Source organism: Heterocephalus glaber, unplaced genomic scaffold, assembly GCF_053883595.1.
Source record: "Heterocephalus glaber isolate CG9 unplaced genomic scaffold, H.glaber_assembly_v1.0 deba00000122, whole genome shotgun sequence".
NCBI lineage: Eukaryota > Metazoa > Chordata > Mammalia > Rodentia > Bathyergidae > Heterocephalus > Heterocephalus glaber.
Window position 1 is genome coordinate 1,051,239 of NW_028258138.1, and position 14,484 is coordinate 1,065,722.

A 14,484-nucleotide genomic window follows, 5' to 3' on the forward strand; every position below is an offset into this window, starting at 1 on the left:
ACACCTCAGCCAGCTCAGGTGGCCAGCAGCAGGGCACCCTGTCCCTCTGTCCTCCAGTGACCTGAAACTGCAGGGACCCGGTGGCCACTGTAGAGCTGTGGGCAGCTGGAGCCCCCAGCTCGGGTGCCCTGGAGAGAAGCAGGGATGCTCTGGCCCTGTACGTGGGCAGGAACCTGCAGCCAGGCTGCCCACTCTCGGCCATGCACGGCCCTCCTCTGGCAGCCCTAGGTCCAGCAGCCTGGCCTTTGGCCCCGTCACGTCCTGCACGGCAGCCTTACACCCACCCCCCGAGCCCCAGAAGGAGCCTGGGTCCCCTCAGCTGGTCCCGGGAACATCACCCCACCCCACCCCACCCTGTTGCCAGGATACAGCGAGAAGAACCAAGATGGCTGCATCAGCATCTAGATGGCACAACCACCCCCTCTGTGTATAATTGGGACCCGAATCGAGGCATCGTGAGCTGATAGCAGAAATAAAGGGAGAAGCTGTCCCGTGCCTCGCAGAGACATTCTTCAGCAAGGGCCACTACCTGCTCGAGGCACCATGAGCCCAGCTCCCTGCACAAAGGGCCTTTCATCCTGGGACAGGACAGGGAGTCAGGTCTTCAATTAGCACTCGAGAACCCCTTGGGTACCGCCTCCCAGGAACTGCGCCCAAGCCCTCCGCTACTCTGCACCCAGTCCTGCCAGCTGGTGGGCACAGGGCCCAGGCTGGGCCCCAGCTCTGCCACCAGCAGCGGGCGTCCAGGGGTGCTGGGAGCGCAGGGCCAGGGTACCAGAGCAGAGCTGGGAACCCCAGCCCCGCACCCCGGGCACCCACAGTCAGAGTGAGAGTGCACAGGACCTGGGGGCAGAGTCACTGCATCTGCTGCGTGGTTCTGGAGCCCATTCCCGATGCAGGGCCCAGCGGCTCCCCTCGGAGTTGGGCACCCGGGCCCAGGCAGGACACTTAGGGCTGTGGCTGCCACGTGAGCAGTGGCCACGCGAGGGGCCTGGGGACGGGGAACAGCACCAGGGGAACCCCTGAAGGGAGCAGTGGGGCCACCCCCTCTCACCCTAGGCTGCAGGGACTAGGGTTCCCACTGTGGCTCGTGCATTCCTGGCGTGGGTAATTTTAAAAAGTAAAATGGTTTAAAACCTCACGAAAATTTCACAGTGCTATGTGCCGGCCCCAGACTCCTCCCAGAACGCGGTGCCCACCCAGAGCCCGGGAAGGGTCTGCAACACCCACCGCCCTGCCGTGGGAAGCAGCCCAGGGGTCTGTGGCTGCTGCCGGGTGGGGGGGCCATGGAGGCCCTTCCCAGCTCCCGCAGATGCTCCCAGGGACCCCACCTGGGCGGAGCGCGCCCTCTGGGTGCTGTGAACCCGGTGACCAGCTCGCCCTCAGGGTGTGGCTCCTAGGTCGCAGCCTGCACTGCAGCAGAGCCCAGAGCGGACAACCTGCACCAGAGCCCAGAGCGGACAACCTGCACCAGAGCCCGAGGAGGCTGCCCTGTCCCTCAGAGCCATCCAGGGGCCCTGGGCCGCAGAGTGTCACAGGCTCCTCCCGAGGGTTCCACACTGTGGCCTGTGGTGCCTGCTGGCCAGGCTGCATGTGCCCAGAATTCACTGAGGTAGGAAGAGGGTGCTGAGGCAGGCAGGTCTAGGCAGGCGGGGGGAGCAGGAGCTCCTGAGGGGAGCTGGTGAGGGCCCCCGAGGCTCATGGAGAAGGTCGGGACAAGGGCCCCAGTCCACAGCGAGGCAGAGGGAGCTTCGTGAGGTGGACAGAGCTGCTCAGATGCAAGGAGCCATGAGCAGCTGCTGCCCAAGCCGAGCCAGCCAGGACTCGGCCCTGCCACGCGCTCACTTGGGCGAGGCCCCGCTGTCACATGCACGGGGGACAGCAGCGTGACCCCAACACGCTCCAGCCACTCAGCCATGAACCTGCACCCGTGGGAGAACAAGGCCCACAGTGAGGGCATCTTGGCACAACAAAGCTTCTAAGACATTAAAAAGCTCGAGCCATCGTGCAGACAGACGGACATCTCTGCAACAGCCCCTGCGGGCGGGATCTGTGGGCGGGACTCAGGAGTCCCCACCAGGATGGACGGGGCAGGACCCCCACACCTCAGAGGCAGCGAGAAGCCCCAGAAGCGCCCAGAAGCGCCCATGTCTCAGCTCCCGGAGGTCCTCCATGCCTCTCCTCTCCTGCAGTGCCGTGGATTGAACCCAGGGCCTTCACACTGAGCTATATTCCCAGTCCTCTTTCCATTTTCTATTTTGAGACGGGGTCTCACTATGTCTCTAGCTGTCCAACCTGGGCTAGAAACTGCAACCTTCCCGCCTCAGCCTCCCTGAGTACTGATGATGGAAAAAAACAAAAGACAGAGCAGAGACTGAGGCCTCCGAGCCTGGCAGACACTGAGGTCTCCAGGCTGCCGGTCTAAGCCTTGCCCCTCCTGCTAAACCCATGAAAGATGAACGGTGGCGGAGGACGAACTGCTGAGACACAGCTGCCCACCTCCCTGTGTCTCAAAGATAAACTGTAAAGGCAACACTACCCCACCTCCCTGCCCTTTGCTAACTTCTGCTGCTGTAAAATCCCGCCTGCTCCCCGCCCTGGCTGAAGAAGCGGGGCTCAGACTCTGGAAGCGGACTTCCGCTGGGCCCCTAGCTAGCGAATAAACCCGCTCTCCCTTCTGGTCTCTGAGGGCCGCTCTTCTGGTCAGCCTGCCCCCGGGTGCCACTTCACAGGGATTACAGGTGTTTGCCGCATGCCTGGCAGGACCATCGGTTTCTTCATGAAGGACAGAACGAGGGAGGAGCCGTGTAGCCATGCGACCCACGGGCACCTGGGGTCAAGGTCGGGCACAGTGGCTTCATGGGGGCGGGTGGGTCCCAGTCCCAGCACCACGGACCCACCTTACTTTCCCTAAGAACAAGCAGCCCGAGAGGCTGGCACAGAACTCTCCCTGGCGCACGTGGGCTTCTGGCTATGCGGCGGCTCTGTGCTGGGAGTGGATGCTCACACAGGAGCCCGTCCCTGGTGTCCCTGGCTCCTGTGGCACTGGCAGTGCGGGTCAGCAGGGCCCCCAGCTGGGCAGCAGGTCTGACTCCCAGCAGCCACGCAGAGGCCACCACGAGACCCAGGGTAAGGGCTGAGCTGGACGGGCTCTGGGCCTTGAGGGACAACAGGCGGCCCGGGAGGATGGAGCCGGTTTCATGAAGGAAGGGCTGCGGCCTGGACGGGCTGAGGGGCCAATGGGAGCGCCCCCGAGAGCCAGCTGCACAGCCACAGAGCGGGTGGACACCCGGGCACAGGCCTGGCGGAGCCAGAACGAGGTGAGACCAGGAGGCAGGGCGCAGGCTGCCAGGCAGGGACCCTGGGACAGCCACACACAGACCACGGTTAACCCACAGGATCAGGACAAGCCCAGGGCAGGACAGGCCAGCCGGGTGGGTGGGGCGGGTGGAGCTTCCAGGCTGCAGAGAACAGCCCAAAATGCAGGCATCTCGGCAGTGGCCTCCAGAAAGGGAAGAAGAGAGGGAAGGAAATCCTCAGACCAGAGCCCCTTACTGCAGTGCCGGGAGCTAGGACCAGAGGGCAAAGGTCGGTGAGATGCTCGTATAGCTGAAGATCGGAGATAAGCACATGAAAGGCCAGTGGTCACCACCCCAGCAAGGCGGAAGATACCAGGACATTGGAGTTTGTCCAGGGTCAGGGACAAGCTGGCCACTCTGTCCCCAGGAGCAAGACGGCCGTGCTTCAGCCTCACAGTCCAGCTACTGACTGCGTGGAGTCCCTGGATTCAAATCCAGTTCAAACCCCCTGAGCCTCAGCGGGGACCCAAGGGAGGGGCGGGGCAGACAGGGAGGGCAGGACTTGCATAGCTTTTTGTTTTGTTTGAGGTTTGGGGGTTTTTTTTTGGTACCGGGGATCAAACTCAGCACCTTGCACTTGCTAGGCAGGCGGCAGCACCACTGAGCTAAATCCCTGGCCGGGTTTTGGTTTAAAACCAGGTCTGGATATGTAGTCCAGGCTGAGCTTACACTCACTGCGTAGCCCAGGCTGGCTGAACTCACAGCTATCCTCCTGCCTCAGCCTCCTGAGTGCTGGGAGTACAGGTGTGCGCCACCCCTGACCCTGCTGAGTGCTGTCCCAAGGCCGGGCTTCAGGAATTTGAGCACAGAAACACCCCCAGGAGCCAGGATGCCCCACCTCAGTTGGTGCAAATTGGTGTCTTCCCCCTACACTCTGACCAGCTGGGTCCGAGGTCTCACACAGACGCCCTGAGGGGGACGAGGAGACCAGGTGGAGGACAGAGGGCGGACACGGCTGTCCACAGTGCTCCTGCTGCTTGTGGCCAGGCCAGGCACAGGCCACTCACCCCGCTCAGAAATACGCGTGCTCTCAGAGAGGGCCAGTCCCCGAGCTCGGGACGGAAGACAGGCTGCATGCTCGGCCAGGCCAGCTCTGTCCTGAGAACGCCAGCCAACCTCTCGAGCTGCCCTGCCGTCTGCCGCCTGTCTCCAGGGAGCCCTGTTCTGGACACCCGAGGGCAGCGCTGACTGTCAGCAGGCTGAGGCGGGGCGGTGCTCCAGCACTGAAGGCCCACAGATGCCCCCTTGCTGCACACCGGAGCTGCAGGTCTCTGGACCTGGATGAGCATACTGGCCGCTCTGCAAGCCCACGACAAGGCCTGGGGAGGTCGAGGCAGCTGCTGGCCAGGTTTCTGATAACAGCAGGGTTGCCACGGTCCCTGCTGCCAACCCCAGCAGCCTGGCACCCGCTCCCCACCTCCCTCGAAAGGGAGCGGCTTGCTTGCAGACCGGGCCCTCCACTGTCCCTGAGCCAGGCCTGGGGTGTGGGGAGGACGCCCCGGATCCTGCCAGGAGGGCGAGGCCTGGAACCCACAGAAGGCGCTGTCTTCCTTGGGCTTTGATCGCACCCTCTGTGAGCAATCGGGACTTGCGGTCCCCAAGAGCCGCCCCAGGGAAACGCCCCCAAGCTGTGTTCTCTCACAGCCCTGAGGCTGGGCATCCACGCTGCCTGAGTGTCCAGGCCTGGTCCCTCTGGGGCCGGGGCACCCCTCCCTGCTCCTCCCAGTGTCTAAGGCCCCGCCTGTCCCCGCCTTGTGCCACTCCAGCCCTGTACTGGTCCCTGGGAGCAGCTGTGACCCCAAGGGGCTGAGGAGCTGGCCAGGGACACCCCTACACAAGGCACTCCCTGGAGACGGAGTTGGGGCAGAGGCGCCTGACCCAGGCCTGCCAGGAGCAGGCAGACCAGGAGCCCCAGCAAGACGGGTCCAGCGGCAAGGCCAGGAAACGCGAGCAGTGAGGAGACGCAGAGCCGCAGCTCCCCGCTCACCGATCAGAGAGGGGCGTGAGCAGCAGGGGGGAGTAACGTGCTCAAGGCCACAGGATCGAGGGGCTCCCGGAGGGGCTCCCCACTCTCCCACCAGACAGTGCCACCCCGCTGCGAGGGGACAGGCAGCCAGGCCTCAGGGGGCCCTGCCCACAGCACCCAGAGCCACAGGGGGCAAACTGAGGCCTGGCAGGGTTGCCCGTGCCAGAGCCAGGGCCACTGTGGGGGTTGCATCAGGGCACACAAACAAAAGGGCCTGCCCTGTGCCTCCAGAAACACCAGACCCCAACGAGAGGCCGACAGCAGCGAGAGGAGCAGTGAAATCCGTGTGAACAGACACACAGCGAAGACAGAAGGGCCTGAGGCAGAAGGGCATCGGCAGCCACCGGGGTGGGCATGCACACACAGCCAAGGTTCGGTGAGACAGCCCCTCTGCGGGGACAGGACGCGCCAGCGGGACTCGGCTCAAACCAGCAGGACTCCTGAGGGCCAGGTGGCCACTCGCACTGCCCACCTGGAGGCCTCCATCCAGACTCAGCTGAGCCACGGCACTCACTCTGCGAGGTGTTGCCTGGGCCCTAGATAAGGACCGAGAGAACCAGGGCTGGAGGGAGCGGGCCCAGGTGCTTCCCGCTGGGAGATAGCGCAGCTGGCTGCACACAGCTGCACCCAGGCCCCCAGGCCGTGGGCATCTGGTAACACACAGTGGGGTCTGCCCTCCCATATCGAGGGGAGGCAGCGGCTCCTTGCATGCAGACAGCACCAGAAATGCACACAGAAAGCCGGTACAGAGGCAGCCACAGCCTGGGCAACTACAAGACCCTGCCTCAAAATAGAAAACAAAACAGGTCTGGGACACAGCTCAGTTCGAAGGCCTAGGGTTCAATCCCAGTACTGTAAATAAAATAAAATACAATACGTAAGGGAAGAGAAGTCCACAGCTGGGAGACAGACGCCAGGCGCAGGGGCCCACCCCTCCCAGGCCCAGCTGGTCCCAGGGTCGGGGCCTGGGCTGTCCCGTGATGCTGCTGCACCCCGCCCCTGCAAGAGGTCACAGACAAGACTGCAGACAAGGGGGCCCAGGAGGTGGCAGCGCCCCTCAGCAGGCCCCTTCCTCCCTGGGTCACCCTGCACAGGCCACCTGCGGGCGGGGCCTTGCCCGCTGGGGACACCCCCCCCCCCGCAGGACAGACCTCTCACCTCCCAGTGCTGAAGGCGCCCAGACTCTCGACAGGGGCCGCCCTTGTGAAACCCACTCCTGCCTACAGATAAGAAGGGAAGCATCCCGTGGTCCTCAGCCAGGGGCCTGCGCGATGGTGGCCTCCAGGTCAGGTGCAGGGTGGCTCTTCTGTCCCCTTCACGTCCCCAGGACAGGAGGAACCACAGCATGGCTCAGCCTCCAAGGAAACATCGGGGCTCTCGCTTCGTAGCTGCTTCCACTCAGCACAAGTCGCCGGGCAGAAGGCGCTGCTCTTGGCCCTCACCAGGAGCGGCCTGTGCTGGGGGGTTCTCTGCCACGAAGACCGCCTCAGACGATGGCCAAGCATGGCTGCGCCACAGACCGGGCGGCTGACTGTGACTCCACCCAGCAGAGCCTCAGGAAACGAGCACTTCCCACCACGGCATCTGCGGAGTTGCACCTGGCCACCTCCACAGCCCCAAAGAACACCCACTCTGTCCCCTCCCACAGAGCCCGAGGCTGCCGGAAGCCAGTGCAAGAGAGCCACCCTTTTCCACTTCGGCACAGGGCCCCCAGGCACACACGGCACCCACAGGGCCGGCCCAGGAGTGACCGTCTGCCAGCACGGAATTCCAGGAAGATGCACAGGCTTGCGCGCGCTTCTGGGCTCCAGGGCCCGGGCTGAAGCAGCCGCAGCCGTGCCAGGGCTTGCTCTTTCAAGGAGCTGGGACAGACGGCCCTCCCAGCCAGCCTGACTCAGCAGTGAGCAGAGCTCCTCACAGCTCCATCTCACAGACACCCCTGGGCCTCGGGCAGGGCTCCACCCCGGCAGACACAGGCTGTGCTCAGGGACAGAACCTATGAGCTCCGGGCTGTGGGACTGCAGCAGTCCTCGGGGTATGGTGTGCGGTGCAAAGATTTGTCCTACAGACACAACGCAGGGCGAGGAGATACACACTGTGGCTCCAGGGCTCCAGGGCAGAGTGTCGCACAAAGCGCCCTGCCCCGGGCAGGGAGGGTCTTCGCTCAGGCAGCTGGGTGCATGGGCGCAGGCTGGCCCATCCCCTGCAGCCTCGAAGGCCCAGTCCGTGTGATCCTGCATGCTGAGACTGCTGGGAGGTGGGGGGCTCAGAGGACAAGGACCCCACTCCATCAGGGTGCGAGCCCCAGGACCCGAGGAGCAGGTGAGCTGACCAGCTGCAGAGCTGGAGACACAGTAGGTGACCCCGCTGCTCTTGTCCTGGGCAGAAGGGCCGACACCAGGGAGAGAGCGTCTCACCTTGTTCTGACACGGGGAATGGAGCTGCGAGGGACAGCTGCATCCCGGAGGCCACGCCTGGCACAGTGCGCCACGGGGTGATGGCTGCCCACTGCGGACGGAGCCCGGCCTAGGGGCTGCACCTCAGCCACAGCCTCAGCCCTGCCCGCCCCCACCCCCCGTGACCTGAGCACCAGTGCAAAGCGGACGGAACCCGCACAGAGGCCCCTGGCCCACAGCTGCAGTGTGACTCAGGAGCGCTGGGCTGCAGCTCCACCGGGCAGTGGCTCATGGGGGCAGGTCTCCACCACGCACCACGCACTCCACACCAGGCCTTGAGGGGCTCAGGGGGCCCAGGCAGTGTGCAGAGCCTGGGAGCAGCCTTAGGCAGAGTGAGAGTTCGTGGGGATCCCACACGTGAGACAGACAGGCTGTACACCCCAAGGGCCCTAGCCCTCCTAAACCTTCCCGCAGCGCAGAGGCTGACCAGGCACCGTGGTGAGGGAGCGAGCATGTGTGCAAGCATTCACGTGTGTGCACCTGTGCATGGTGGTGTACAGGCGTGTGCATGTGTGCAGGTGACCACGTGTGTACCTGTGTGCACAGGTGTGCATGGCAGTGTGCCATGTGTATACGTGTGTGGGACACGTCCTTCCCTTTGTGGATGCTGTCCATCTGCAGGGGACTTTGCATGCCTTTACATGTTGCATGTGTTACACCTCTGTGTAACTAGGGGTGCACGTGTAAGCATGCACTCTTACATGCGTGCACGTTTGTGTGTGCAGTGTACTTTAAGGGAACCATGTGGAGCCAGGCAGGCTCTGGACACCGTGTCACCTGCAGGGATGAGGTCAGTTCCACTCCTTCTAGGTTTCTTGGGCAGGAGTCCCCTCTCCCCTCTCCCTCCTCCCCCTCTCTCTTCCTTTTAAAGTCAAACAAGAGTACCCTGAAAAACAAGTTTTGCTGAAATTCAAAACTATCTTCGAAGTCCTTGCATCTGAATCCTAAGACTCCCTGGGAGCCCAGGGACAGGAGCCTCAGCACTCAGTACCCTCGCCCAGGAGGACAGGCGCCCGGGACATGGGGATGCCCAGCCCACAGGGCAGGGGCCCCATCTCACACGTGCCCCCTTGTGCAGGGGGATGGGGTGGGGGGAGGGTGCAGGTGGGCACCGGAGGCTGGGACAGCAGGGCAGGAGCCCTGGGCATCCCGCACCTCCACCAGAGGCCTGTCCGACCCCAGCAAGCCTGGGGCCACCGTAGCTCACCACAGCTGGCGGCTCCAACAGAGGGCCTGGAGCTGTGGTGCCCCAGGTTTGGGGGGTGTATTCAAGAGCATCAGAACCTGGGGAACAAGAGGCAGACACAGGGAAGCCCATGAGCTTGGTCAGAAAATGCAAATCGGCGGGGTTCTGGTGTTAGGGTTAGGGTTAGTCACCAGTCACTTTCACAGGTCTCTAGAGCAAACCAAGCCCTGCCAAGGCTCGCACACACCCCAGCTCTCCTCCGGCACCCGGGGGCGGCAACGCCGGCCAGGGGGACTTGGTCTCCAGGAGGGGCCGGCGTGCAGGGGGAGGGGCGGGCGGCGCAGCCCCGCTGGACGCCTTCCGGCTCTGACCCCGGCCCAGGAGCCACATTCCAAGGGCACCTCGGCCCTTCCTGCTCCTGCTCCAGGGCCACTCTGGGCTGCGACTTTCCTTGGAGTCTGGCGCTCAGCGCCCACTTCCAGGCCGCAAGGATTCCTCTCACACGGCGCCCAAGCACGGCCAAAATCCATCCCTTCGCTTCCTCCTCTCCTAGGAGATAAGGGGGGGTCCCCCAGGCGGCGGCCTCGCCTTTCTTTGTCACCACGGAGAGGCTGGGCTGGCGACGCCCTCACGTGCAACTCTGGGCCTGTCTGCTGGCCCCGCCGTGCGGAGGGCACGGCCGGCAGCGACCTGGCCGCGGGGTCGGCAGGAACCGGCCGGACCCGGAGCCGGGGCCAGCACAGGCCCTTACCCCCGTCAGCCACATCAAGGAGGAATTATCCGCGTCCAGCCAACAGGTGCTTTGTGGCAGATCTGCGCAGAAGGTAGTCACTTTTTTAAAGGCCGGTTCTGCTATTTAGCCTGGTGACTAAGCCGGCTAGAAACAATGACCCGAGTTATTTCTCTCCCAGCCTGGTTTCCCTCCTCCCCGAATGTTCCGCCTCCTCCCTCCGCGCCAGAGGCCTGCGGCCGGCGGCAGGTGACCCCGCAGGCGCGGAGGCGGGGACCTGGCCCTCGCCGCTTGCAGTTGCAAAGCAGCGACCTTTCCCACTCGCGGGCCAGGCCCGCACCTCACTCGCCCCCGGTCTTTGTCGGGCCTGGCCCTCGGTGGGGACCCCCGGAGCTGGCTGGGCACCGGCCTGAGCACGCAGAGGGAGTTTCATCTCGAGCGGGCGGGCGCACGGGGAGCAAAGCCTGGGCCACCAAGCGAGCGACGGGCTTCACAGCGCAACCCGACACCGCTGGGACCCGCGGCCGGGCGCACACAAAGGCCGGAGCCCGCCCGACGCGGGACCTCGCGCCGCACCACGCGTGCCGGGCTCCTGGGCCCCGCGCGGAGCGCACGACACCGGGGAGGCAACCAGGGGACCCCGCGCCCCGCCCGGCCGGGGACCGCGAGCCCGCCCGGCTTACCTGGCTCCGCGGACGCCGCGCGGACCCCGAGCAGCAGGGCCAAGGCGGCGAGCACGTCCAGGAGGCGACGCGGCCCGGGCCACCTGCGGGGACAGCGAGGTCAGGGCGCCGCGCCCGCGACCCTGCGCGCCCCGGCCCGCACGCCAGGACCCTCGGAGCACCCCCGCTCCCGGGTCCCCCAGACCCCGCACCCCGGCCCCGGCCCCGGCCCCGCGATCAGCGCGCACCTCGGCGCCATCCCGCAGACGACTCCGAGGATGCTGCTCCCTGGACGCCGTGAGCCGCCGGCCCGCGCTCTGGGCTCCACCGAGGGCGGGGCCGGGAGGGGCGGGGAAGGGGCGGGGCCGGAACCCGGGGGCGGGGTGGGGCGGGGCGGCTCGACCTGGGACCTGGCCAGAGGCTCCCGGCCCCGAAGCACCGCCCCACGCGCGCCCCCGGCCCAGCCGCAGCCTAAATTCCGTCCAGGCCCGGACCCGCGCAGGAGCCGGCGGTCACGCGGGAATGCGTGCCCGCCCGGAAGCGGGTTCCCTCGGCCCGTGCTGCACCCGGCCGCCTCGTCCCACGCGCGCCCACAACACCGAGGGGATCCTGTCCCACCCGCGGCGCCTTCTTCCAGGCGTTCGGGTCCAGCCCCCCGGTGCCAGCGGGCTTCTTCCCGCAGGGCCGAGCCCAGGTGGCCTGAGACCCGCCCTCTCCCAACAACGGGGCCCTCCGGGCTGCAGAACTCGGAGCCCGGGGCGCAGGGACCGGAGCCCACTCTGCGCCATCCCGGGCTTCCCCGCGCCTCGCCACCTCCTCCCCGACCGAGAGTAGCACCCACAGCCCCAGACTGCTGCCCTCCCGGTCCCCAGGCCTCGCACATCCCCACCCAACCCTCAGCACCCCGACCCGGCCTGCGCGCCCGGTGCCCCGCGCCAGGTCCGCTGCTGCCCGCGGCACCCGCCCCCCCCTTCGGCCGGGCCCTGGGATTCTGATCCGCTCACATCATCCCATCCCTGCGGCTGCGAGGCCGCATCCTGCCCAGTCCCAGGCCTGCCCGGTCCTGCCCCTCCACCTGGCCCGTGTCCCGCCTTCCGCCCTGGAGCCCCGTCCAGGAGAAGAGGCCGCCCGTGGGCTTCCGGGAGGAGGCAGTGGGTTTCCAGGACGGAGCCGCGCGCGCCCCGGCGGGACCGGTGCAAGGCGTCCAGTGGGGAGGGCGCGGGTCTGCGCGTGTGCACTGCTGCGAGTGCGCGTTCCTGTGCCGGTGTGTGTGTGTTCGCACGCGTGTGCCGGGCTGCCCTTGGTCCCCAGCCCGCCAGTCCCTCCACTTCAGGCAGCCCTGCTCTGGGTGGAGGCAGAGCTGTGAACAGGCAGGAGCCCTCCATCCCGCCCGCCTCCGGGCCCCGCCTCCACCGCCCGGCCCCTCCTGAGTCCGCGCCGGGGCTGGGAGGCGCCCGGCAGGCAGAGGTGCACCGAGGGCCTCGCCCGGAGCAGCCCGCCAGGGGGACCTGGTGAGGCAGCGCAGGAGGCGGCCTGGCTCTTTGCACACACCCTGAAGATGATTCTTCCAGGGGCCCTGGAAGTGATAAAAAGTGCTGCCCGGAACAGAGCTCGGAAGTGAAGCGTTCTCCTGGAAGCGCTGGACAGGGCACGCGGTCAGGAACGTCTTGCCCTGGTTTTCAGCTTAGTTTCCCCCCAAGGAGCCTGCATCCTTCTCCTGTCTGAGATCGGATCATTCGTTTATTTGCATAAGTAAGAGGAGATCACTGGGGGAAAGCGCCAGAAAACACAGACCTGCCCTGGAAATGAGCTCCCTGCGAGCTCAGGTATCTCCGCCTAGCACCTTCCCGCATCTCCGTCGACAGCAGGCCCTGCCCATCGTGGGGCCCATGTCCAGACCGCTTCATTCACCCACCTCGCGAGGCCTGCGCCCTCCGGGAGGGGCTACAGACCCCGCCCAGAGACAGAGCTGCACCCTTGGCCACATGCAGGGCCGAGCGAGGGCCCTGAGTGCAGGTCCAGGCCGCCGGAGCAGCCCAGGCAGCAGGAGTCCTGGTGGCTGAGGAGAAGCCGGCAGGGGTCGAAGAAGAGCGTCCAGGACCAGGACAGCTCAGGCCAGGGCCCTGGCTAGAGCAGAACTAGGGCTGCCAGGAGTTTCCAAAGCAGCAGTGCGCTCTCTCAAGTCCAGGTCCTGCGCCACGGCGCCCGGCCTGCTCTGGGAGCAGGGGCCGGGAGGATCTGGGCATGGGAGTCATGACAGGGACTTCGATCAAGTATAAGCCCGGCGAGGCAGAAGACGCGCACTAAAGGGGACCCGACTCCGTGTGCGGCAGGCGTCCTCACCTCCTGTGTGCTGCACCCCAAGGTCCCGCCACGGCCGCCACAGCTGCAGGTGCTGAGTCCTCACCACACACGTGGCCGTGACTCACCAGGGGCGGGGTCCGGAGGGTGTCATGGCTGCCAGGGCTTTGTTTCTCCACTGCCTCCCGCAAGCGGCATCAAAACGGAGGGAAGCACCGCCCGGCTAGTGCCCGCCCTTCCTGCCCGCCTGGCCCTTCCTTCCCGACAGCCGCCGCGTCCACTCGGCCACGGCCCACACTGAGTACCACACAGCACACACACGCCCGACACACGCCACACACACTGTCCATACACAAACACCACACCCACACTCGAAGCAGCACACACGCACCACAGACCCTGCACACGTCACACAGGCAGACCCCACCCCACACACCACTCACGCACACAGCACAGGTCTGGCTTTGCTCGAGCGGCGGTGGGTGTGACAGCCTGCCACTCCCGCAGCCCTTGACCCGCCCTCTCCTGGAGCCCCGCCCATCAGCCCCAGGGGCTCAGGTCAGCGCAAGGCTGCTAGCTCACTGCCCACTGCCGGTGACCTCGTCTAGGATGACAAGCGCCTCCACAGACGTTCTGTGCATCCTCGGGGCAGGCAGTGAGGAGCAGCAGGCGAGCATGTTTCCAGCCCAGCAGGCAACACGGTGCTACCAGGGATCAAGGCCAAGGGCAGCCTCCCCGACCTCCAGGCCCCAGCACCCGCTCACCTCCTGCCAACCCCGCACCCAGGCAGGATGCAGCCATTGCAAGGCACGGACCACAGCATGGTGACCCCACTGTGATGCGTCCAGGGGTCAGCACGGAGCCGGTGCCCCTTGACCTGCTCCCCGTGTCTGTCCTTCCAGGCAGTCCTTAATCCTCCTCCACCAGGCCTCACAACAAATGCCCGTTACAGAATCCGTCACTCTAGAACATGGTGTTGTTTTGTAAAATTTGAAAAAGATACATGAGATAATGCGGTTCTTTTCAAACTCCGGATGTGTTCCAACTGTTTCCATGTTAGTATATATACACTGATTTTAACAATTGGTGTAGAAGTAGCACACTTAGTGAGAGCCCCATTTATGAATGTACACTGTTTTTGATCCTCTGCTTAAGATAATAAATTGCTTGAAAAGAGACAGAAGCAGTGAGAAGGAATAGTTAGAAGTAAAGAGGACATGATGTTGTCCAGGGGAGAGAGCGCTGCAGAAATTACACCGAAAGAGAACCAGAAAAGTAGGCTTGTGCTTCCATGAGGAGTGGGGCACATCAGTGAGCGTGACTAGAGCCCCAGGGGATGAAGACAGAGAAACAGAGAAGCAGAGGCAGAGGAGATAGCCAAAGAAAGAATAGTTGAGGATTTTTCAAAGTTAATGACAGACACAAAACCGCAGATCAAAGACACTTGGAGAACATTCACCAAGACAAATGTCAAAAGAGTAAACAAATGACCAAAACAGAAAAGGAAACTTCTGCGTATTATATTCAAACTGCTGGGAGAAGAAAGGCAGAGAAAATCTTCGAGGCAACAGAGAAGGGAAAAGGTAAATTACACATGGAGACGAAGAGAAGAATTCAGCAGAATTCTCCTCAAAAGCAACTCAAGGGACAACAATAGCAGGATGTTGGTATAGGACTAAAGCGGAATTCTTCACTGGTGAAAATATCTTTTAAAGGTCAAGGATAAACAAAAATGATCCCAGACACACAGAGCTGTGTGGTTTT

The 14,484-nt window shown here is 64.4% G+C and overlaps 1 protein-coding gene across 2 annotated transcripts in view; it reads right to left on the reverse strand.

The window, feature by feature from the left end:
• LOC147830299 (uncharacterized) overlaps positions 1 to 11,815 on the reverse strand; it is a 34,597-nt gene extending 22,782 nt beyond the window's left edge. Inside the window, exons 1-2 of one of the 2 annotated variants that reach the window (XM_087210867.1) lie at positions 10,668 to 11,815; positions 10,441 to 10,523 (exon numbers count right to left, since the gene is read on the reverse strand). In XM_087210867.1, the coding sequence (XP_087066993.1) occupies positions 10,441 to 10,523; positions 10,668 to 11,302 (718 nt within the window). In that variant the 5' untranslated portion in view covers positions 11,303 to 11,815. The remainder of the gene's footprint in view (positions 1 to 10,440; positions 10,524 to 10,667) is intronic. The other variant, XM_087210871.1, reaches the window with a different exon arrangement.
• Between the last annotated feature and the right edge of the window lie 2,669 nt (positions 11,816 to 14,484).